The following is a 25,360-nucleotide window of genomic DNA, read 5'->3' as shown; positions in this document are numbered from 1 at the left end:
CAAGCCTAAAAACTGAACAGTTTTTCAGAAGTATAGTGCAATTTTTGCACCACTTAATAGCTATTGGATGGAATACTAAAACACAGCAGTCCTAGGGCGTAATCTAAGCACACATGATCTTCTGCAGAGAGAGACACTTCCTAAAGGACAGATACAAACCTCTAAAAGGTTTTGTTTAAAACCTCCTTTTATCAGTCTGTTATTCCTTAACTAAGTTCTCAGTAAGAGGTGTTCATTTTTATCCTCCCTACTGAGCGTGTGATACTCGCTTATGTCAAACACAGTAGAGATGATAACCACTGGCGTAATCACGCACATCAGTTTCTTTAACCCACTGAAGGGCACCCACAATCTTCCAGGTGCACCCACTGAGACACCCTCACCAGGAAAGAAGATTCTCGTTTATTTTCACGCAGGAAATATGCCCCAAATAACGCCAGTTTAACACTTCTCATGCTTCAGAGATCACCTGCTTAGAATCATGTATTCCTGCTTAGTTGAATACATTCATCTCTTTCCTAGGAACTGCTGCTTGTTATAAGCAATGAGATGACAGTGCAAAACAGTACTTATTCTCTGTTTCATCAAGAAGTAATTCCCACAGATGTTAAGGAATGACAGAAAATCTTTTAATATATTGAGCAATTTCATTAAGCTCTCTGTAAAGCAAGAGAAATACAGCTGGAAACACAAGAGCTTTTAAAACGTGCCAGGGAATTTCAGTGGCAAAGTAACAAACTATGCAAGCCACAGGCCTATATTACACATTAAAAACATTGGCCGAGACATCAAACAACCATAAAAACATTTTTATATAAAATGATTTAAGGTCTATTGTTCAAGAGCAAATATTTCCTCTTTCCAGATTAATGTCATCAAATCTATTATATATATTAAGTATTCATCTGATGACTAAAGTACATTCCTAGGTAGAATTTTTAAGTATTATAGTTCTTTCCCTAGAACACCTCCAAATAAAGCAACAGTCAGATCCTGCCTGGAAAATTACACAAACAGAAAAGCCCTACATAGCAGAGCTGTTCATTCTCAGAATTTTACTTTTTCTTGCTTTTGAGGGAGGTGCTGTGAACTCTCACTCTCTTCTGAACAGAAGAAGCAATTTTCAGAGATGCTTTCTTTGCCACGGACTTTTCCGCAGCTCCCGGTTTCCACAGCAACAGTTGTGCATCCTCTCCACCAGTCAACAGCGACTCATCCGTCATGTCCCAGCAGAAAGAGCGAACGGCAGCAGCATGTCCTCCGCGAAGGGTCCCTACAAGGCTCAGTCCGTCAAGGCCACAGTTTATGAGGTGAATGTTTCCCGTTGACGTTCCTCCAATAAGTAGTAGTTTGTCCGCTTTTTCATGGTACAGGCCACCTACCAGGTAATTTAAGCTGCTGTTTTCAGTGCAGACTGCTTCTCGGACATCCAGGATATGCAATAGTGTTATTGATTCTTCAGTATCTAAATGAGCAAGGTCCCACCAACAAAACCCCTCATCATGTGTCAAGCAATAGACCTGTTTATAATCTTTCCCAGACCATCCGATAAAACTTACCGACGAATCTGAATTGCAAGTTGATATCAAAGCATCATCCTCGTTGTCCTTGTTGATGTCAAACACATTAACCAACCCATCAGTTGACCCAGAAACTACCAAACTGGGTTTGATAGGATGGAAACAAATTTTAGTGATATCATCATTGTGACTTTCAGAATAGACTCCCAAGGGTTCTTTACTTGTGCTGGCACAGCTCGTATCGCCTCTTGCATCCCAAAACACCAGAAATGTGTCCTTTTCTACTTTCTCTGTTCCAGCACAAATTATGAGATCACTGCAATTAATATCAAAGCTGATGAAAACATTTGAAGGATAGCCACTGAATATCTGCACAGCTTTCTGTGTTGCTAAACGAATATCCCAACATTTTACTGTACCATCACTGCACGCTGAAAACACCGTACTGTCACACGTGTGTGCAAATCTGACTCCATTAAGTATCCCAGGACAGCTACTGTACTCCCGCAGGAAGTTTAATGTTTCTCTGTTATACAGCCTAATCGACTTATTGGAACACGAAACAGCCACAAAGCGACTGCTTTCAGATTGAGTGGATTTTGAAACATCTACATCCAACAAGTAAGCAGGCTCTTCGCTTAGCATAGAACGTTTTGCAATGCGCAGACTGCCAAACTGCTCCTCAATCTTCTCCATTGCGGTCACAATGAATGTTGTACCTTAAGCTGTCAGAAATCTGTAACAAGGAAAATCCAAGATGCATTTTAATTAAATCATTCTGAAATAATGCTAGCTTTACAAATACACAAATGAAAAAGCATCTTGCAGAGAGCTAGCACATGAAGTCAAAATTCAATTAGCCCAGTGCTCTGTCTACTACAACTTCATTTACAGAAACGGAATGGAAAGGTGCTTCCTGAGCTAAGGAGTTCAGTACCCTGAGATTGCAAGCACTACATCATATAATCCCCTTAAAAGATTAAGTAGTCTGTTTTTGAATCCTGTGAAAGTCATTTAGCTAAATTTGCTTTATTGTTTTTATAAAGTAGGAAAGACAGTTTTCCGCAAGTGAAAAGACAATGAAGTTCTCACCACTGCCTGCTGAGGAATAATCCAAAAGGCTGCTGGAAAGCGCAGCCCACAAATAGTTGCATCAGTAGAACTGCAGGAGACTTCTTAAATCAACTTTTCTGCTGGGGGCAGGCAAGAAGGATAGGGAGAGAACAAGACAAAAAATTATGTACATAACTACAGCCTAAAACAGTCAGATTAAGTAAGTTTTCCAAGTATTTAGGTGCCCAGCGACGCACATAAACACCCATCAATGTACCATGGGGCAGCTAAACCAGCTATATTACATGGATAGAATTCACTGGAATTAAGCATCTTCGTTATTATCATCAATTCTCCTAAGAACCTAACTGTTTCTTCAGGCTCCTAAACATCTACATAAAGCTGGCTCGTAGTGCAAGCGATAAAAATCTCATTTTTTGAAGCAACTCTTCTCTGGCATTACTGAACTCTCCTAGAAACCCCTAATATTTCAGTGACATGCAGAGGTCTAAAATACAAGTACTACAAAGCAAAACAGAACAAAAAGTATTTTCTCAATCCTCATACACAAAGAACATTCTCCAGAATAGTGTGCCTTGAAAAACAGAAATATTCTTTTCTGTAGCACAAAGCAGAACTCAATTCTACAATCACAGTAAAGGTTTACATCAATTTACAGTCAGAAAAAGTATCTAAGCATTTAAATTAGATGATTTATTGTCATAATCAATAAGTAATTTTAGTCAGTTCATGGCCTTTGATCATTAAAAGAAAAAGAGGACTAAAAGAGTCAGAGATGTAATTGCAGTATGGAAAATGAACATAGGCAAACACATGCATGCTTTCTGTGAAAATTTTAGCTTAGACTAGACCACTTTTCTGTGTGGAAAAGAAAAATTCAAATATTTGAAAAAATCATAGTAGGTTCTTGTGGGGGGGGTCAGTTCTCTCCAGTTACTTCTCATTTGTATGGATATTTCAGCTATTGCACGCAAAGGTAAAGGAATACTCAAAAGTCCATTTATTTTTTTAAGAACTAGGCCAGCACCCAGCAGTAGTAATCACATGCACAAAACAACTATTTCTGAGATTAGACTAGAAACTGAAGAAAAATGAGCCAGACTCACAGTTCAATAAAGAAGTATTTTCATATCTTTCCAGCTGTCCCACCATAATTTTTTTCTGAAATTCTTCAGGCTGGACTTTTGGGGGTGAAACGAGGAAGGTACCGCGCGTTACTTATTTTAGGCTAGTTACGTGAAAAGTCAGCGCGAGGGATCAGCAAAAAGGAAAAGCTGCCAGGGCAAAGCTGCGTTCTGCTCTTTTTGTTTGCCTGCAGCATCTGGGTTTTGTTCCCGGCTGGTACGCGCAAGTGCTCAGCACACCGTGTCACAAACAAGAGCACATCTTTAAAAACAGCTTAAGACGACATACCCATAAAAGCTTAATTCCCAAGTCTCAAATAATCTCGCTAAGCTATTTGCCTCAGTAATATCCTGGCAATGAGGTCCCCAGGTTAATCTTCTACATCAAAGCAACCTTTCCGAGCACATCTACAAGTAATTTTTGCCACGAAATGCAGACATCCTGTGGAAACTCCTTTCCCCTCTGAGGAGCAGTCAACATGCTTTCTGGCATGAGCTTGCGTGCAACCCTAACCCTACCTGCAGGGCTTGCTCCTTAACGTGCTTTTCTGGATACGTCCTCAAAGGGACCAAGCTGTTGGGAGGACCGTTACGCTGAAGAGCACTGTTCTCGAACACTGCTCTGGAGGCCGCAACCAAGAGCAAGGCTCAGCGTTACCTGGCCTTGCCAAACTTCATTTTTGAAAAAAATCACAGCGTAGCTGTGTGACAAAGTATTTGTGTACTAAAAGGGGCAGCTTTTGCTTAATCGAGTCTGCCAAAGAATTACAACAGCAACTTTCATTAAAACGGTATTTCCAAACATATACTTGGACGTGAAGAAAGCAGCTTTATAGCTCAGCTAACCTGCACTGCTATGAGTACCAAAAAATCGGGTTCTCTCTGTAAATTTCTTTAAGAGGAAGATGGTTTTCCAGAGTGACCTGAATTTGAAGCTCAGAATAATCAGACATTTTTGTACTCAAAAGGCCACGTAAACCTAAGCAGACACATTCCTGACAAGTGTCATCCATTTGGAAAGCAAGCTGCAGTTTATTTAAATATTACCAACTTTGTCAGAGAATTTATTCAACAAGCACTTTCTACAACACTCACCTTTCATGTCACAGTTTTTACTGTTTTGGGGGTAGGAGAAAGGAAGGGAACTCTACAAATATGTAGAAGCTGCAAAAAGCCAGAGCCTGCAAAAACATGCTTCCTTCAGATTTAATAATATTTTCTGGAAAATAACATTAGCCCAAGATAGTTCCTCAGCTTTTACCCCCAAATGACGTAGTTACAGCTATTTGAAATACCAGAAAGAGCTGTTCATGTTTTCCAGCTAGACGTGTAATTTATATCACCAGGAAGCTGAAGGGTACAGACTTCAACTCTACTTCCACTGCAACGACGAAGCAGCCTTAACACAGCACTGATGGCAGCCAGGGCTTGCTAAAACCTCAGTACAATGTTTGCCCTAGTGCAAAAGTCTTCAAACTATGATGAATCTCTGATCGAAGGTTATATAAACAATCCATGCTCAGACTTCAGGGTGTAGCTGCCAGCCCTTCCTTTTCAGGAGGGGAAGTCACTGTTGTATTTTGATGGGAAAGTTTAAATGGCAGGAATAGGATCTGTGTTAAATTTATGAGACAAATAGGAAGCAATGATCTCCCAAACACAATGGAAGATAACTAAGCCCTGGATTGCTGCCACTTACAAAGCACATGGTGCTCTGCGCCGCAGAAGTGAAGCGCTTCCCAGTTTAGCGCTCCTTAACGTAGCCACCGCAGCTATCGATTTTGTGAAGGTCCCCCAAAAATCCTCTGGCTGACAGTATCTTTGAAACCGGAGGCAATTTCCATGCATCGCTGCAGCCCATTTCAATGATCAACGATGAAAACTGTTCAGGCCACTTCGATAGAAACTTTGGGGAGTGGGGGGAGAACAGCTTGCTCTTGAACTGTTCCAGTCTCAGAAGAAATTCCACAGATAGAGTTTTTGGCCAATGCTTTCTCCAAGATATCTCCTTTGCTCAGGACATGAGTTAGTTAGGAGAGTTAAACAACTCTAGTTAGGGTGCTTTGATTCACAAATTTAGGTTCTTCATTTATTTCAGCTCACAGTGGTGCAGGGCCTGAACCCATGAGTAGAGTCCAACACAGACAAAAATTCAGATGATGTTAACGTGCTAGCAAAAATGTGTCTGCCATCTACATTTGCACCCACTGAACAAGATAAAACCTATCTTTTATAAATTAAACCTGAACCTTCTTTGTACTGTATCTAGTTCTCTGAAATGAAAACCTTCATGCAACCTTCTCTATGAATTAACTTCACAGTTGCATGCAACCCCTGCATGTCTCTCCAATATCATGACCACCAGAAACAGTGAGCTTCTTGAAGCACACTCAAAATTCGTTACACCTTCTGAACTCAAAGTATATACAATACTCTGAAATAACCTAAAACATTTTGACCTCTGGGGCATCCTATAAAGCCCCTTTAAAGGAGAAATATTTTTGCTTTTTGGGGCAGAAAGCACAAAGCAGAAGGGATGACAAACAGGAGGGACAGAATTTTCAGATGCTTTGGTAAAATAGTTCTCACTAATGGAGTCTGAAAACACACAGCAAAACTAGCAGCAAACAGCCATGGGTGCCCAGAACAGGCCTTCCCGACAACAGAGAAGTGGCCTAGGTAAGCACCTATCAGCACAAACTAAATATTTAATATTATCTAAGCGTCTACTGCTGTGTTCTTTGTGCATTATTCTGAACATCACCTTCTCAACTCAAGCAAGCACTCATATGTCTTTAATTCATAATTAAAAAAAAAGTGATTCAAAAACTATTTTCCTTTTCCTTTCAGCTTTGTACACTAGAACTATGCAGTTCTGCTATATCTCATTTCCAAAGGGGACTTAGCTCAACAATGCAGAGAAACATAAAATTACCCCTCTGAAAAAATACAGTGGAAAATGTGGGAGAAACAAGATTTTGTCTCAAAGATTAAATCAGTACGTAAGAGTAACTTGTGAGTAGGAGGGTAGAAACACGTAATAAAAATGAAAACAACCTGCAAATTTGGCAAGCTTCTCCGCAGAGGTCAAATACCAAAAATAGCAAGGGATTTGAACAGCAGTAGATGAAATCTTGCACTGTTCTTTCCTACTGTAAACAGTGCAAACAGACCCTCCCTTTATTTTCACAATTATTAGAAGTTCAAGAACAAAATAAGAACAAACCTGAAGCTCTGGGCAGCAGAAAGCAATTCATGCATGCAACATTACATATGGTTTGCATTTTAAAACAAAAAAAGAAAAGCACAAGGGTGGCTGAGGAGAACAACATTAGCATGCTGTGCTTCACGAGTGACAAAATGCCTTTAGAGACCTCTCCTCATCGGCACCACTTTACAACACGAGACAGATCAGTCAAATGAACTAAGCAAGGAAGAGACTTGCAAAAAGTATCAAGCATATATAGTTTCTGTAGAACACAAATTCCTATAGCAGATTTTGTTATTTTACCAAATAGAGATACCAAAGAGATAAGGAGTTCATGCAGCATGCCCATAAAACCATTTTAAAGTGAAGAGAACAGCATTTAGTCTATCAAGCAGGAAGGGAGTAAGATGCACAACAGGATATGCTGAAGTGCAGAGACAAGATGGAAACTGCCAAGAGAATTATTTCATCCTTTCAAATCAGCTACATCTAGTTTCCAAATGTAAAGCACAGCAAGAAGTAACTGTACCTAATTTTGCATTTGTACTACAGAGAAAAATACATCAGGAGAGCAGAAACTGGGGGTAGGGGTGAATGCACTACCACAATAAGATCTTTTGGAAGGGCATAAAAAAAGAAGATATAAAAACACTCAGGATTCCATGAACCCAAATGCACCCCATGGTCCCCACAGCATGGACCCCGGAGGTACAATTCTGCTCGAGAATAGGAAGAGATCAATCTGTAGATGGGACAGGGCGGTAGACTTCAACAACAGTAACATTTGGAGGAAAAAATAAGAATTAGAATCAGAAGGGATCAAAGAGAAAGTCACAGAGGCACAGTTCTTCGAGGTTTAATAAGAAATCAGAAAAACACTGAAATTACCACCTTTGTGGACTCATCTTATAGGGCGTAAACAGATGTTTTGCCAATACCTGCTCCACAACAAGTTGGACAACCTGTGGGGGAAAAAAAGATGCTAAACGCTCTGAGCTGTCGCACATTACTGCAAGCAGATTTGGGGGGGTTCTTTTTTTAATCTTCTCTATTCATCCACTTTGATGCTAGTAGCACAGCTCTTACAACAGAGGGGCAGCAGAGTAAGTCCTCTACCACCAAAATCTAACTGTGACATGAGCAGCTGGATCCAATTGAGAACGGACTCGCAGAAGGAGGTTTCCTAGTTAGCAATGTCACCAGGAAGAGGAGGTAACAGCATACAGGTGCTGATGACGGTGGTCATCCAATAAAGGAGACTGCTGGGTAATAAGAGGATAAGAGATGCTCTAATTTTGCTCTCATGGCTATTCTCAGATCAAGCTGAGAGAAACTGCAGCAGAAGCAATCCTATTTTATACAGGCAGAGCTGAAAGATTCCCAAGGAAACATTAAATTACAGAAAGAGAAATTGTAATCAAGGCATTTATCTTCTAAATGACATATGTTCCTGTGCTTTATTTTTTAGTAAAGCATACTGTATTCAGAAACTCTGCAAAAGCTAATCTGTGCATATATTGGATGCTGACACACCTCTGAATAGGTGAACCATAAATCATAGAATGGTAAGGTTGGAAGGGACCTCTGGAGATCATCTAGTCCAACCCTCAGCGTAGCCCTGTACGGAGATTGAACCCCCGACCTTGGCATTAACAGCACTACGCTCTAACCAACCAAGCTAAACTTGCCCCCAAATAAACTCTCTATCTTCAGATGGTCTCTAGAGATCATCCAAGTACAGGGCTGCGGCATTGGGACTGGAGCAGGTCACCACAATGGGTGTCAAATAGTACGTTTGTACCTCTAGCCCCTCTCCTCTCCCAGCTATAAACAGTGCCTAAACTCTACCCCACCCGAGCATGCTAAGGGCATATGGGACTAAGCATAAGCTTAGCTTCTGAAAGAAGGGTATGCATCCAAAACAGAAGCCATGGCCAATTCTGTGACACTGAGATGGTCTCTAACAACTCCCTCCTGCAATGAGACCCCAGATACTGGTTAACTCTCCCCAGTGGATGATGTACCCAACAGCTCTGGAGCTGGCTGTCCAACTACCATGCAAACATCAGTGCTCACAACTCCTGGACATGGTAGATAACCCACAGCTTCAAAACACAACACCTAATGCAACTGTGGCTATTCACAGCAAATCCATTGCAAAGCTTGAAGAGAATCCAAGTCTCAGCCTTCTGCACTTGTGCTTATCTCATCAGACCACAGAGACCACAGAAAAGTCATTTCCTTTCTCTTGGGCACCTCCCACCATAGACGCCATACTGACCTTACTTTTTGTAACCACAAACATAAGAAAGAAGAGACAGTACTGATCTCTCTCTCTCTCTCTCTCTCTCAGTTGTTGCAGCCAGCAACTGCTGGAAATAAAGCACGCCAGGTAGTACGTCATTCTGCTGCAAATAGTATTGATGTTTTCCCCTTTCACATTTCCACAATATAACTATCATCAGCTAAGAGAAAGTTCATAACTTTCTCTGAACTCTATTTCTCATGCACCTCCCCACTAACAGCATTTTCTTTTGTTGAAAGAAACAACAAGCTGTTTGACTTGGCACTAGGCACTACACACCAAGATGGTCATCTCACAGACAAGGAAGACTGAGATCAAGTTATTTGTCTGAACGGTAAGATGAATTGAACAAGACCATGACCTACGAAAGCCTACTTAGTAGCCCTGATTCTGCAGGACAGCTTACTGAGTAATTCCCAGCAAGATGCAACATTCAGTCTTCATTTTCTTAATTAGCAAAACAGAGACAGTACTTACCTACTTCCTCATATCCACATATAAGAAACATTAGTAAGTACAGTCACTAGCAGATTTTGGGGGAAAAAAAAAAGAAAGCTTATTCTGAACCTGCAGGCTATCGGATAAAATGCGAAAGTTACAGTAGCACTGCAATGCACTCAAATTCCACATCTGAAAATGCTTCAATGTCCTTTCAAGTTTGGGATTACAGTAAAGAACTCCAAGAGTGATGATTTTCAAAGCCATTTTACGCTGAACAAAAGCACCACATGAACAGGCAACCCCAATGATCCACCCTGCAGAGGAAGGTGAGGGAAAAATTACTTATGCAGCTGCATGAATAATTTAGTGACTCTGAAATAGGAGCATTTATTTCCTTTGAATTAGACACTGACATTTGGTACCAACAATCTGATATAAAATATACTAAAAACAAGAAGATTCTTCTCAAAAGATTAATAAATTTTGCTGAAATCCTTCCAAAGAGTTTGTTTCTACACCACAGGAAGCCTGGGAAATTTCAGCCTAAAATTAGCAGCAACCAGAATAAAAGAATATAAAGAAAGTTAGCTACAGCAGGAGTAATAGCTCCTGCTACCACGTATTGGTGCCAAAATATCTATAATGAGATAAAATGTTTTATTTACCAGGATATTTTAGAAGTTCTTTCACAACAGTAATTTAGTTTAAGTACACTCTGTTACTGGAGCTCATTCTTCTGGATACAAGACTGGTGTGTTTTCAAGACACTTTACAGTTCCTACAAATACAAGCTTAAATTAGTTGCTACCGTTCAAGTCTTCACTAGGGATGACTTGCTGCATGAAGATATCCCCCTACACATGCAGATGTGGCATCAGGATTTTTCAGAAAACGTTTGGGTGCTTGACAATGTTTAACACTACACTAACACTGCCTAAACAATTTTCCCAGAGCCACAAAGGCCTTTCCAGTATCTTTGGCAGGTGGTGCTGCCCAAGACACAGAGAAAGAGCAAAGTCAAGAGTTTTGTATGTTTTAATAACCCTGCTCTCAAGCAGTGTTTGCTTCTCATTGCTTTTATCAATCCAAATTTTGCTGGGTCACAGTCAGTTGACAGCAGGGCTCTTCACTGAAGTAAATTTCTTGCTAACTGAACTATAATCAAGTGCAGAGAACAACCAGTTAGATGATCCAGGGAATGAGGAGTTTATTTTACAAGAAGTAGCTGGATACGTTGCCTTGTATAGCTTGGCAAAGACGGAGGTTGAGCGGGATATGATTACTATCTTCAAACACATCAAAGGAATAAATGCTAAGGAGGGAGGGGAACCACTCGAGAACAATAATGGCATGATAATGTAAGAGTGTAAGCTAACCATAAACAAAATTTAGACCAGAAATTATACAAAGTAGTTTACAAAAAGAACAGCGGGGGCAACACTTTGACTCTTCTGCTTTCATGACCTGATCAGCCTGGTGCCCACAGCTGCCCCCGCAGAGCAAGGAACGCACGCAGGAAGGCAGACTGACAGGCAAGCAGCTCTTTTTTTTTTTCGGGGAGATATTGTCAGACAGACAATAAGACGACGCAATAGCTGCTTACTGCACGAGTTCAAAATTAAGACCATACTATGAGGGTATGTATGTGCACACAGAGCACGCAATTTTGAGCTTAAGGTGGCTTCCTCTCCATCAAGTCCACGAAACTGTCGGGACAAAACCTGAGGACTTAAGTGCACCCTCTAATAGTTAAATATTTTTGTAAAGGCTTGCACGGAAAATGTGATGTCTCCTTCCTAAACGTGAAAATTTATCACTCATTGCAATACAAACCTCAAGATTTTTGGTCCTGCAATGACTGCGTCTCTTCGGGCAGCCGTAAATACAACATCCGTGTAGCTTTTCAGAACGCACGCACCCAGGTGTCTCACTGCCAGTCAGACCGTTTCGACAGCGACCCACGGACTGAACGTGTTATTCCGCAGCAGGCCCACTTGGTGTCACTAATGACCAGTCACAGATGGCTAAAACAGCCTTCAGAGAGCTGCAGCCAGTTAAGTTTTAGATCAGACAATTCAAAAGAAGGGCCCTGATGCTTTTTATTGCACTTAGGTATTCCTGCACTAGCTTTAATCAGCTACAGTAGGCTGCCTGTTGTTGCCTGTAACAGACAAAGCTGACTAAATTTAGAGAAACAAACAAAAAAAACCCTTAATTTACAGTGCAAGATATAGGCAGTAAGCCCGAGGTAAAGAGCAGCATTAAGTTATTAGCATTAACAAATTCTCACAGTATTTTTTTTTTTCCTTTAAACATTCAGTTCCTCAAACCAGGCTATTACTCAAGAATCATAGCTTTCAGCTAGAAATTAAATGCATTTTTATTTAGCCCCTAAAATTGCAGAGCAGAAAAAAAAAATCTCAAACTGAGCTACACTGCAGCTTTTTCTTTCTGACCTGTCACAGAGACTAGAAGTAATGGGCCTTAAAGTCTCATTTTTGTGACTTCAGTTCATCTCTTTTGAACTTTCACATTTCATGATAACCCAAGATCCAACTCCAATACCTCCATGCAACACAAACAAGAAGGGTCATTATGCTTTTGTATTTGCTCTTCAAGCATCCAACAAGTGTCAAGTCCAGAAACAGCCATAACTAAATTTTCCATGGAAAAAGCCTGCCCCATTAAGTCTGTTATAATTCACATTTGGGGCCTATAAACATTCCTAAAGCAGAAACATTCAATACACATCAGAAAATAACAGTAATATTTATCCTACACATTGAATCATCTAAGCTCATTTTCCTTAAATCCATTTTCCCCCTTTCAAAGTTGATCCATGAACTTCCTTGACAGATACCTGATAAACTGAAACCAATTTCAATCATCTCAAAAAAGCCTCCACAAACCACAAAACTTGAGCAGGGCAGGTTTGCTAGTAAAAGAGCTGCATGTTTCTAAACAAGAATTAATGCTTTCACAGCCATCTGCTTGTCCCTTATCATTCCACAAGGGAATAATAGTGCTTAATTCCAGCTCAGTTGTTCCCATAGCAACAGACTTAAGTACCCACCTATTACTAACAGATCCTCAAATTACTGAAAAATCATCAGTATCTGAAATTTCCCATTCAAAGTACTGCCAGGACATAACTCCAACTAGCAAGCAATTTGCCATTTCAGTTCAATGATGAGTTGTTTTGCCAATTTAACTGCTTCCCAATTACACAACACTTACTTTTTATATTATTATTACTGTTTTAATTGAGAGGCTAAACGATAGCAAAGTTTTGCTGAGAAACGGGTAAGGAAAAAAAAAAAAAAGAAAAAGGGAAGACCACAGTAGTTCTGGCTGACTGCAGAAAGAGGTGTGAGTGAAAAAGTATCAGTCAACCAAAGCAGAAAGAAAAATATGATTTTGCTGATGAAAAACCAGCAATAGTAGCTAAGGAAATTAACAGTACATTAATTAATCATTCACCTAAAAGCAAAGTAAAATACAAGAAATAATGACATTCAATGTTTTAAAGTAGATTGCTGCTATATACAAGCAAGATATAGCAAAAAGGTGTTTTTACTTTCAAGCTAATCTTTTGAACTAGTTGCTTTAATCCAGCATAAGAACTATGATGTGTTAATGCACCACTGTGTTTTTTCCACAATTAAAATCCAGTTGATATCCTAAGAGAAAGATTTGTAGAACTGTTTACTTCTGATTTTTCAGGAAGTTTTCATTTAGCAGAAAAGCTGAAAAGCTAAAGTATTAAAATGTGAAAAATAGCAACTTCCAGAGAAGGCCATAATAAAGTCATATCTCACAAAAAATCTCAAGGAATGAAACAATAGAAGACAAAGAACAGAAACAACAGAAGACAAGGAATGAAACGCTTTAATTCTTCTATCTGTTGCAACTTTTGGTCAGAAGCTAAACATTCGGCTTACCTCAAAACATTTTCAATAATCCAAATAATTTAATGGTAAAATATTAGCAAAAAACAGCTCTGAGGACATTAACATCTTGCAAGAAGTGGCTTCAGATTAATATGAAAAGAAAGAAATGTGTCAAGATTGTAAGGGGTGTAAACAACAGTGCAGTCTTGTTACAGACTTACAAAGACTATCAGACTACGTAAGGCAATGGTCTCTCTGGACTTAAACACCTGACATTGATGAAACAGCATAAAAATGTATTTGATTGAAGAGCTTAAGAAAATATTACTATAAACTTGTTAAAAGTGAGAGACAGCTGAGTGAGATTTACTTCTTTCCAATACATATAAAATATTCTGATTGTTGAGAACACTCGATTATCTTGTAGGGCGTGGAAGTGGGACAGATTATGTTCCTGGGGCCTTCAGATGGTCAGCATTTGCAATTTGAGCAGCTATTTTTCAGTTTCATAGATTGGCTTACTTTTTTTTCCCCTCTCCAGTGAGCTATCTTTGTTCTCATTGAAATATTTTCAGTTGAAACTCCCATCAGAATATCAGCTAAAGCAAAGAGTCATTGGAAACAATTCATCAGAACTACTGAAAGTCAACCTGAAGGCAAGATTTCAGTATCAGACAGCCTTAACTCCTAGACCAGAACTCCATCTAACAAGCAACAATATTCCATATTCAACTTTGTTATCCTCCTCCCTTCCAGGTGTTTTAGAAGCTAATACAACACTCTGGTGGTGAGTCACATCTGTGCACCAAGTTACCTCCGTATTTGTTTAGAGCATTTAATTTAGAATTTGACAGTAAAGTTCTTAACAGACCACACTGAGTATGACCCATCCCTACACGCTGACTTCACCAAACCCCAAATTAAGAAGGCATGCTTCAGCCAGGGCTGAACTGCAACTGCTCCTCTAGGTTTGTGTGCGCGCAGTGCTGCAGCACCGCTGTCCTTTCCTCCAGCTTCAACGGCAGCCGGGAGTAGGACTAGTTCAAATGGCAGGAAAGGGGAAGGACAAGGAGGTGACAAGAGGAAATAAGAGAGGACAACGCACCAGCAAGGATTCATGTGACCCCTTGGTAAAAGAAAATGAGGAAGCACAGCAACAAGACAAGGGGAAGGAGGGTAAGGAAGAAGGGGACAGATGGTCAAAGAGTAAAGAGGCGTTATTTCAACAGAAGCAGCTGAACTGCCCAACCTCATGCAGCTAAAGGCAGTACGCTCCCTCCCATCTGTCTCACTTCCTCCACTGTCCATCTTGCACCTAAACTGCTTGCAAGGCACAAAACACACCCACCTCCTACACTTGGCCTGACCTCCAGATTTCCCTGGAGGCACTGCCAACACATAACGACAGTCCTTACTTACCCGGCACTCTCTTTAACACAAGACCTTTCTCATGGTCAGCGCGGAGTCCAGACCTTAGGGCTGCCCAGCAAGGGATCCTACTCTGAGATGCAGTGAAAAAAAAAATCACCTTGTACTTAAAAGCAACCGGAGTATCTTCTGTCACTCCCAACTACAGCACAATTCCCATGTGGTAGCAAGCAAGAAATTTGCTTCCAAAAATTCTGAGAACACAGAGGAACAGACTAGGCTCCACTTCACTGCCTATGCATGCACTGAGCTGCTGCTGCTGCAGAGTCCCAGGCCCACCTTCCCCACAGGGCTGCCCCCATAAGAAAGGCATTTAAGGGAAATGCATATAGGTGTCTTAAAAAAAAAAAAGAAAAAAAAAAGAAACAGAAAAAAGAAAAAAAAAAGCTTCAAACAAGCACTATAGAAGACTGGGATACAGAAGGCAATCCATGGGATAAACTGAAATTATTTACAGGCATCTGTATTTTGTTTAACAAAAACTATCTTACTGGAGCTGCTTTATGCACAAATATCACAGAATCTGATGATAGCTCTAAAACAGGAAATCCTTTTAAAATATTAGGAAATAACAAACACTAACACTGCTGTGTTGTTAGAACATAAAGTTTCCACACACCCAGATAATACCCAGAGTACTAAGAGAGGACCTCATGTTTCTGCTTATTTCTGGATACACATTACACTTCTAGGGAGAATGAATTTGGAAGTAAACAGTTATAAGCAATACTATTCCATAGCATAAAATAGCATTAATGACTGCAATCCCACTATTCTGCAGGAAACGGTAGGAAACCGTTGTCCAACACAACACCTTTTGAAATACCCATCGGTGGTATAAAACATCCTTAGGGACATAAGCATAATGATTTTAAACTAGTTTCTCTAAGTATTATTTTGCTGTTCCAGAGCAGAAAAAACTTTCTTTACACTTTTCCTCGGGGGAAAAAGAAAAAAGAAAGAACGCACACATAAAACACTTAATTCTTCTTCTGACCTCTTCCAGACTTTTTTGTGTCAGACTTACTATCATTAAACCAGAGATCCTCATCTTCTCCAAACCTAGGTGAGGTCAGCTGGTACCTCCCTGTATTAGGGAGTTAATAAACATACCTCGCTTGCCAATGCAGGCCCTAACTTTAACCCTAACTTTAACCTTGACAGCCCATATCACAAGCAGCCAGGCATATCTCTGATCAGATGAGCTTGCCCAAATTAGCAGGATACCAGCGCAACCCTAACTGCAGGCTCAGTCCTAGCCCAGCCTCCACCAGCCACAGTATCAAAGCTAGCAAGGGCGACCAGGCCAGCATAACCCTCCACCAGCCCTTGCGCTCCTCCTCTCCAGAAAGTTTTGAGAGAGCAGTTGCTGTTCCTAAGCATTCAAGTTTCACTGAGTAACAGGATAAATTCACAGTGCAAGTACAGTATTTTTATTCACATATTAGCAGCAACTACAAGTTATTCATTATTATTAGCAGCAGGCAAGAAGTGCTTCAGCTTAGCCCAACAGGAAGAGAAAAGCAGCAGTGGGGGAAGGAAATTTCAGAGGCCACCTTTCTCCTCCCTGCTGCATAGGGCACTAAGGGGCCCCTCACCCCACCACACCAGCCGCATCTGGGGGCACCCCCTGCCCTGCCCCAGAGAGAGGCCCCTATAGACCCACAATGGCACCCCTTCCCCCCACACCACCCCCCCAAACCCCACAGGGAAAGCCCACCCCCCCTTCCACACCAACCCTCCCCAAACCTCACACAGGCACCCTCTGCCCTCCCAACCATCCCCTCCCCAAATCCTACAGATGCTCCCCTGCCCCTCCACCAACCTCTCCCAAATCCCACATGGGCATCCCCTGCCCCCCCCCCCAACCCTCCAAATCCCACAGGGACACCCCCAGCCCTCCATCACCCTAACACCCTACAGGGGCACCCCTGCCCCCCACACCAACCCTCCAAATCCCACAGGGACACCCTCAGCCCTCCATCACCCTAACACCCTACAGGGGCACCCACTGCCCCCCACACCAACCCTCCAAATCCCACAGGGACACCCCCAGCCCTCCATCACCCTAACACCCTACAGGGGCACCCACTGCCCCCCACACCAACCCTCCAAATCCCACAGGGACACCCCCAGCCCTCCATCACCCTAACACCCTACAGGGGCACCCACTGCCCCCCACACCAACCCTCCAAATCCCACAGGGACACCCCCAGCCCTCCATCACCCTAACACCCTACAGGGGCACCCACTGCCCCCCACACCAACCCTCCCAAAACCCCACAGGGGCACCCCCCACCCTTCCACAACAACCCTCCCCAAACCCCACAGGGGCACCTCCTGCCCCCCTCCACCTCCCCAAACCCCACAGGGGCACTGCTGTCGCCCACACCACCCCCCAAACCCTACAGAGGCACCTCCTGCCCCCCACACCACCTCCCCAAACCCCACAGGGGCACCTCCTGCCGCCCCACACACCACCCCCCAAGCCCCACAGGGGCACTGCTGCCCCCCACACCACCCCCCCAAACCCCACAGGGGCGCCGCAGTCCCCCGGGGCCCCCCGTGCCCCCGCAGCGCAACGCACCCAGCGCCGCCGCGTGCGCGCCGACCACCCCTGCTAGCGCCCCGGCCCCGCCCCCGGGCCCTTCCCAGCCACCCCATTGGCTGCCCCAGCCCGCCTCGCCCGCCGCCATCTTAGCCTTCTCGGTAGTGAGGAGGAAGTGACGCATCGGAAGGGGCTCGGCCAAGGCGGGGGAGGGGGGCAGGGCGCGGTCCCGCGCTTCAAGCGCCCCGGCTGTATCAGCACCCACCCAGGGCGCGAAGAGCCTCGGGTAGCAGTGACGACACCGCCTGGCCCCGCCCCGTGGCCATGACAGCCGCGAGGGGCGGAGCCTCCCGGCCCCGTTCCCGCCTCGGCAGCGCGCGATAGGCGCGCGCAGCTCCGCGCGGCGGGAGCCGTTGGCGCTGCGCAGCGACATGGCGCCGCCGCGGCCGGACGGGGGCGGGCCCGGGTCCCGGCTCGCGCAGCCGTGAGGCGGCTCCGGCTCCCACGCGGCGCCGAGAGCGCCGCTGGCGGGGACGGAGATAGACGTCCGTCGTGGTGCCCTGCGGCAGCGCCCACGGTTTGTTGTGACGCTTTTCCAGACGCTTATTTTTCCAATAAAAATATCCCCAGCGGTATTTTTTTTCTTTCTGTCTTGCAGTTTAATAGGGTCATACATAAAAAATTATAATGAGGAGGATAGTATTCTTAACCGTTGCTTATTTTTTATTTAATATTGTGCATAGCGTTAACATTCAAAGTTCCTTGTTCTAATCTTAATTTACTGTTCAGCAGCAATGTTAGTTCATCCCTACAACTGTAAACTACTGTATTGGTCCGTAATTCTAGACAGATTAACCGAAAATATCATTTACTCCTTTATTTTTAAAATCGGATTTTTTTTTTGATAAAAGTTGTAAATTGTGATATTAACAATATCATAGATGAAGGCTTATTCTTCAAAAAATACATTATTCCAGGAAGCATTAAAAAAAAAAAAAAAAAAACTAAATAGTTTCATCTGCTTTGTTGCCGTGGCCATTTTTAAATCTAAAAATCTAAACATTTCAGCTGACTATATGCTTTTTTAACAAAAAGCTTTAGCAAAACCCAGTAACATGGTCAAATCACATGGATAATAACCACAGGACATCAAAACCACATGACTTGTACCTCAGCCTAATGGTTTCTTAACTCTGATAGTGAAGCAAGCAGGAAGTCAATCTAAAGCTAGTTCAAACTAGTGACATGTCAGTCACCTGCTGCAAGCATTGCAAATTTTAATTCTACATGCTCCAATATGGCTATTGCTTGCAGTTTTTACATTACTGCAACTGTGTCTCATGTATCTACCAGCAGCATGATCTTTTTTATGAGAATACTCCTCGTTGTGATCATTTTGCAATACCGTAAGACAATTAATTTTACTTGTATTTTACAGCTATATTGATGATTTACCCAGATTGCAGCTTAAAGTCTACTTTCTGAATAGTTCATTAGCACTGGATAGTCACAGAGCTATTTCTGTTTGTAAGGAGCCACAGGCAGGCGGCTCACAGAAACCAAGCGGGTATCATCTTTACAAACACAAAAGACTAATTCATTAATTGTCATGCCAAAGTGACCCCCCCTCCTTTTTTTTTGACTTCATAATTATTTTATGGGATTTTTTTCTTTTCCCTGCACTGTGCATTTTGGATGGAAAAATGTCTAAGCGCTATGAAGACAGCAAAGCACGCAGACCCGGATTACATGCTCAGTGTTTCCTCAGTAAATACCTTCCATCCTTGCTGGGAAGCCTGGTCCCTCTGAAGTCTATAGCCCGACAAGCTAATCAGCACTCAGACTGGTGAGCTGTTCTGAAGATTACAAAACAAGATGTGTATGATTTCATTTAAGCCAATATTGAACTGAACGCCTTATAATTATTCAGGTTGCTTTGTGCATGTCAGTATAATGCTCAGAAACATTTTTAGTAAGTCTTTCATCTGAGCTTTCTGGATGGTTAGTATTGCCACAAATTTAGCAAATAACCTTCTGCTCATCATTCACGTAGAAAAAAAACACTCCAAGATCAACTGGAATAACATAGTTCTACAGCTGCAAATACAGTATTCAGTACTCTCAGATGAATTCAACTATATTAATACAACGTACAATTCTCCTGATACCACTCCAATGCTGCTGAGTCACAATGTGTATTCGTTAGAAATGGACCTGTGAAGTTCCCCATAATAATTGCGTAAGAGTTGCTCTGTAGATCACTTGTAACTCTTGGCAGTTATTTTACAGACAGAAATTAAAACAAAATTCATTTTTAGAAAGAAAGCTCTATGATCCCCACCTTAAACTGAAGCAGTTTCAGTGTTCTGTACTCAAGCACTAAGGTCACATACTCGAACGTGAAGTTCTCTTGGAGCAAGAATTGACTTTTCACAGTATTGTTTGCACAATGTCACAACATAATACTTCGAGTATGGGTAGGAACTTCTAGGCACTACCATAATGCAACAGAAATGTTTCTAAATTGTTTTTAACTTGTGCTTGGGTTGCACTTTGTCAAAAGCACATCAGTGAGAAGTATGTCTTCCTCCCCACCTTTGCACCATAGAGTTAAATTAAAAAAAGGTAGGGGAAATGAAAGATTTAATATTTTTAGTCATTTAATATATAACACTTAAAAGTAAGAGAAAGAAATGAGCATACCTAGATGTAGCTGAATTTTTTTTTTTTTTTTTTTAGGTATACTTTCACAAATAGGGTTGGTAAGGCTGGATAATTCTGTAATCGATGCTAGATGCAGTTTTAACTGGAGCAATTCAGGTAAGCAGTATCTAATCAAGCAGTTGAATGCTACCTGCCTATCTAAACAATCAATGGAAATTTTTAGTGCATAGGGCTTCTTCGGAGTTTTCTGCCTGAAACAGTTAAGTTTTTCTTCAATAGTATATCCACTCTAGTACACAAAGCTTGCTTATGTGGAAGCGTAATTTGGGCTACCCAGGCCAGTTTTTATAGCAAAGCAGTTTGTGTGCATGTGGATAAAGCAGTACATACCAGGGATCAGTAAAAATACTGCCATCAGCAGACACCTTCAGCTGAAGTATTAGAAAGCAACATGATTTGTTGAGAGGGCTTTATTTCGAACATCTTTAAAAGTCCCATCTCATTGGACCTTTTCAGTTTTCAATTCTCATCTCTGTTGGTAGGCAAACTTCTTTGCAGCATTTTTTTTTTTTTTGCAATTCTACCTTCAAATAACATAGCACTAAAATGTATAAACGAGCCAAGTTTGTAATGACTGATGTTTATCAAGCTCCTGGATTTATTGAAGGTACTTTAATTAATTGCCACTCGGTGTTGAATCAGTGCTTAACAAACGAAAATCAGATGTTGAGCAAATCATATACTCTAATTACGTATTATGATAAAAGGCTGTTTTGATTGCAAAGTCAAATTCTGGGGTAAGGACACCGTTTTCTAGAGGTCAACTCAGAGCTACCAGCTTCTGCCTTTTGAGAATAGATGCTAACTTTTTGCATACAGAAGTAAGAGAGCTGTGCCCGAGAACTCTTTCCTGCAGGACTCCTTCATTTAGTAATGCTACTTTTGGTGACAACGCTAGCAATTTCTCATGACCTGCACAGGGATCCAGTTTAAGATTCCATATTTGATCCTGTTCAAGATAAGAAATTAGGCTACATTCCGTCTGCTTGTCCTCAGCTCCTCCAGCAATACCTCCTCAGTACCTGTCCCTAAAAGGCTGAACGGGTTCTCCAGGCACAGTTCAGGTAGGGCAAACAGATTGCAGATTGTCTTTTGCCCACCCATGCAATGGCTGTACAGGTGTGCTGATTTTTTTGTTTGGGCGAGGCAGATTTTGTGAGTCATAGGAACCCCCTTAGACATCTCTGAAGCAGAACGATCAAAAAGAAACTAACAGCAGAAGCCTCACACCTGAGTGTGAGTCAGAGACTGCTGAAAGGGCACCCAGGAGGCATCAGAGGTTTCTGTAAGCCATGACCACTGGCATGCTTTTAAATTCCCACGCTCTTCAGATACTTTAAGGGCAGTCTGTCCATCTGGAACACTTGTCCCCTCTCAGGAGTTCCTGATCTCCTTCCACCTAATAGTATTCCCAGTTCTTAACAGGATTTCTTGAGGATAGCTTAGCTTGAACCATTAGCTTCATTCATAGCTTTTTCTTGACAACCTCGTTATTAAGCTTTCTGAATGCAACATGACATACATTACAAAGCAGCTCAAATCTGCTACATGTTGACATTTTTTCTGATAACTTCTTAAATGCACACATTTATATGTCAGATTTCATGCACAGTACACTTTCGTTGTTGGAAGGCACCCTTTTCATCTTTGCTTCAGGCTCTGATCTTCCAACTCCAATTGATATTGGTCAACACTAAGAACAATTAGCACCTTACAAGACTAGGCTCCAAAGAGTCCAAGTTCAGGAGAGAGAGAAGCAGTAGGCTTTCAGCCCAGATACATACTTCAGAACTGCTGTATTACTGATAATTTATTGCTTACTTATCTACTGAAGTGTTATAAATGCAAGTTTTGAAATAAACATTTACTCACATTGACAAGAAAGAAGTCACAGCAACCAGACATTTTTAAAAAAGAAGATATATATATATGTGTGTATGTATGTATGTATGTGTGCGTGCCTGGGCACATTGTAAGTGAAAAAGAATGAAGTTGGACCAGAAGAATTCTGTATTTTTCAGCTGTGTGTTGGTGAGGTTAGTCAGTGTGAGGTCTAGACACAATACCAGTACTGTCATAAGGCCAAGGCACCGCAAAAAAATGACAACTGCTGCTGCAAGGCAAGTGCAATGCAGTGCTAGTTAGCATTGGTATGACATCAGCCAGCATGCTCAACTGGTTCTCTGTGTGCCTGTACCACTGCCTTAAAGATTTTAGCAGCTTTTATTTCTTCAAAACTGACAAAAATTACCAAAGACTGAATTATGCTCAATAAGTATCAATATTAAAAAAAACAAACCTACCACTCAAAGGGAAAATTCTAATTTTAAGAATTAGAGTATTTTTTCCAATAGTTCTAGCATCTGTAACTGATCCATTATAGTCCAAAGCAATAACCATTAAGCAATTAGGTCCTTCATGAATAAAGCTGTGAACAATAAAACAAAAAAGAATGATTGTTTTAAAATATATGCTACAATAGAAGCATAGATAACAGCCTTTCAAACTACAGGTTATCAATTAGGAAAACAAACAAAACAAAACTTTGCACCTTAGAGAAAATGAAGATCATTATATTCTGAAACGTGTTTATTCTGTGTGAGGCAGATACAATTGCATCCCCTTGCTTAACAGCGTAAGATTAGCAATTGCAAATTAACTCTATTATAATAATAATTTTGGCTGGCAATCATCCCAGCGTAGTAATGGACTTAACTGGCCACAACGACTAAATTCTCTATAGTGGGAATTATCAAATATAGTTAGTGAAATACAGGAGGGATGACCAAACATGTGATTGAATTAATTCCATGGAAGGTTTCTCTTTAACTGGCATGGCAGCAGAATCAGACCTTAAATGTCTACAGAAAAAGAGAGACACTACATTTGTGGATGGCCCATATATATGACTTCAAGCAAGCAACTTCTGTAAATGGAACACAGCATTTTTTTTTTCTAATATCCTACCATCACAACATCCAGATTTCCAAAAATGGGGCACAGTGCCATGACACACTCGGTTCTGGCCAGATCTTCATAGTGATGTCTCCTCTGCACCTAGCAGATGTCCCATGGCTTGGGTTTCCCCATGTTTACACATTTCTGTGAACTCATAGTTTTTCAGATGAAACACTGCTAGATGCAAGGAACAATCCCAGGAATACAAGGGATAATTCTGTCCAAAAAAAAAAAAAAAAAAAAAAAAAAGGCAAACAAAGTTACAGCATTTTTTAGAACATAGCTACAGGCATACTACACAGTGTTTAAATATCCATTAAATAGTCACACGTAAAGCGGACGTGCCTTCCTTTTATACCTCCCAAGCTGTCAAATCGAACTAGGCTTATACATTAAGAACAGTAAAGAACTGTGAGAATACATTCTTTTTTTTCCTTTGGGGAGAAGATTAACTGTTGAATCTGTCTACAAACGCAAATCTGAGATTACAGACTCAGACTGCGTTAGAATTAGAAAGAGGTAAGACAGCAATGAGAAATCTTTTCCTTCACCGAAAGCTTTTCCAACTCTTTATTATTTAATATTATCACAACAAACACAATTAGAACATCAACTGTTGCTAACATGCACACCACTCAACTTCTGCCACAGTTGCCTACAACATTTCACAGTTGTCATAGATTTTCCCCTCGCAGAAAGGGAAGTAGACTCAAGTCATCTGAATGAACCAGTGGCAACTACTATTTTTAGACAGAAGTTACAATGCCACCACAAAAAACTAAATTTAGTAATTAAAACAATCCATGTTGAAGGGCATATACTGCACCCACTGTACAGAAGTAACTGGTGAGAGTGATGAAGGAAAAACCTTTCAGTAAAGTAGGTGATGGACTTGTAGCTAGCTACCGTTAACAGATAATCACTGTTCTAAGCCAAAATAGCTCACACTTCTTCAGGTTATAGAAACTCTTAACAGTTCTTTTTGGAGTATTCTCGATTCAACTGCACATTGACTAGGGGAAAATACAAAACAAGAACTCCAATGTCCTAGTGGCAGAAAGCAAAGATTTGGCCGCCTTTTTGCAGAAGAAAACCAAGCAGAACAGCCTTACTTTAAGACTGGGTTGCTTTAGACCTGAAACACATCATCTGTAAGTTAAGTATTTGCCATCTCAACCAGAAATGTTACTGCACATTAACAGATTAAGTCACTTGTATAAATCCAGAGCATTCAGCTAAGCCAACAATATAGGGTAAAATAGCTACTGGAAAATTAAAGTAGCGATAAGGAAATGTTTTGAAATGATAATGGTCTCCGTATCTACCTGTTCTTCATACACTACTGTTAGGCACAGGGAATTCTATATTACAAAATGAAGGGGGGGATGGGGGCAATTCCCAGTGCACTGAAGGCTTAGGCTTTTCAGCAGGAACTTGCTTTTAAAGCAAGACATCTTCTACAAAGCAAGTAGCAAGCAAATGAACCAATACTTTCTCATGTTTGTGTACTACACAGCAGTTACAGCCTCTTGGAAAGATCAGCCATGATGGTAAAATCTAGTGTTTGAGATTACTGTATTCTGCAATTAGCCCAGTTTATTAAGGAAGCAAAGCTCATGCAATCATGCTACTGACTATTGAATATTTATAGCTTTTCATGAAATATGTCTGGAAAAAAATACACAGTTGCCAATTTCTAAAGCACATTTGACAGAACAGTAGAAGTTACTGGAAGGTGGCCCAAGAGGATACCAATTCACCTGGCTGTTTTCTATAAGGATTCTGATTTCAAAAAAGACTGAGCTATCTCAGCTTAACTAAAGCTGCAGTGTAAGCCAAAAATCAGCCATCAAATAAGTCTACTGGAATCCAACCTTCAGTAGTTTCAGAACTCATAAAGTTGTTTCTTCTTCCCCAGAAGAAGCACCTGCCCTGAAGACAAGTTTCTTTTCAGATAACAAGCAGGAGCATGCTTCCATATGCACTTGTCTGTGTGTGACACCGAGAAAAGAGAAAAGCTATAGAAAGATAGGACTTAAATCATCTTAAATTTTCTTCTGATCAATGGTTTACCTTTATGATATGCAGCCAGCCGCATGTTGCTTCTTAGTACTGGAAGTGGTAAAGATGACAGAACATA

The 25,360-nt window shown here is 41.3% G+C and overlaps 1 protein-coding gene across 5 annotated transcripts; it reads right to left on the bottom strand.

Annotated features, from left to right (window-relative positions):
* Positions 1–607: 607 nt before the first annotated feature.
* Positions 608–16,642, bottom strand: WDR89 (WD repeat domain 89). Of its 5 annotated transcripts, XM_062577268.1 has the most exons (5): positions 16,018–16,642; positions 14,982–15,063; positions 7,818–7,888; positions 2,613–2,710; positions 608–2,256 (listed from the first exon to the last, which is right to left on the bottom strand). In XM_062577268.1, exon 5 carries the CDS (start codon positions 2,214–2,216, stop codon positions 1,056–1,058), a length of 1,161 nt encoding a protein of 386 aa, XP_062433252.1. In that variant the 5' UTR covers positions 2,217–2,256; positions 2,613–2,710; positions 7,818–7,888; positions 14,982–15,063; positions 16,018–16,642; the 3' UTR covers positions 608–1,055. The 5 variants fall into 5 exon arrangements, with proteins under 5 accessions (XP_062433252.1, XP_062433250.1, XP_062433251.1 ...); XM_062577266.1 differs by lacking the exon at positions 16,018–16,642 and having other exon boundaries at positions 14,982–15,186; XM_062577267.1 differs by lacking the exons at positions 7,818–7,888; positions 16,018–16,642 and adding an exon at positions 3,701–3,775 and having other exon boundaries at positions 14,982–15,186.
* Between the last annotated feature and the right edge of the window lie 8,718 nt (positions 16,643–25,360).

Source organism: Rhea pennata, chromosome 5 (assembly GCF_028389875.1).
Source record: "Rhea pennata isolate bPtePen1 chromosome 5, bPtePen1.pri, whole genome shotgun sequence".
Classification (NCBI taxonomy): domain Eukaryota; kingdom Metazoa; phylum Chordata; class Aves; order Rheiformes; family Rheidae; genus Rhea; species Rhea pennata.
Note: the sequence above shows the minus strand (reverse complement) of the source record. Positions and strands in the feature narration are given on the sequence as shown.

What these genes read in the sequence shown, in the direction of transcription:
- WDR89 (XM_062577268.1), bottom strand. Translation starts at nt 2,216, where the DNA reads ATGGAGAAGATTGAGGAGCAGTTTGGCAGTCTGCGCATTGCAAAACGT.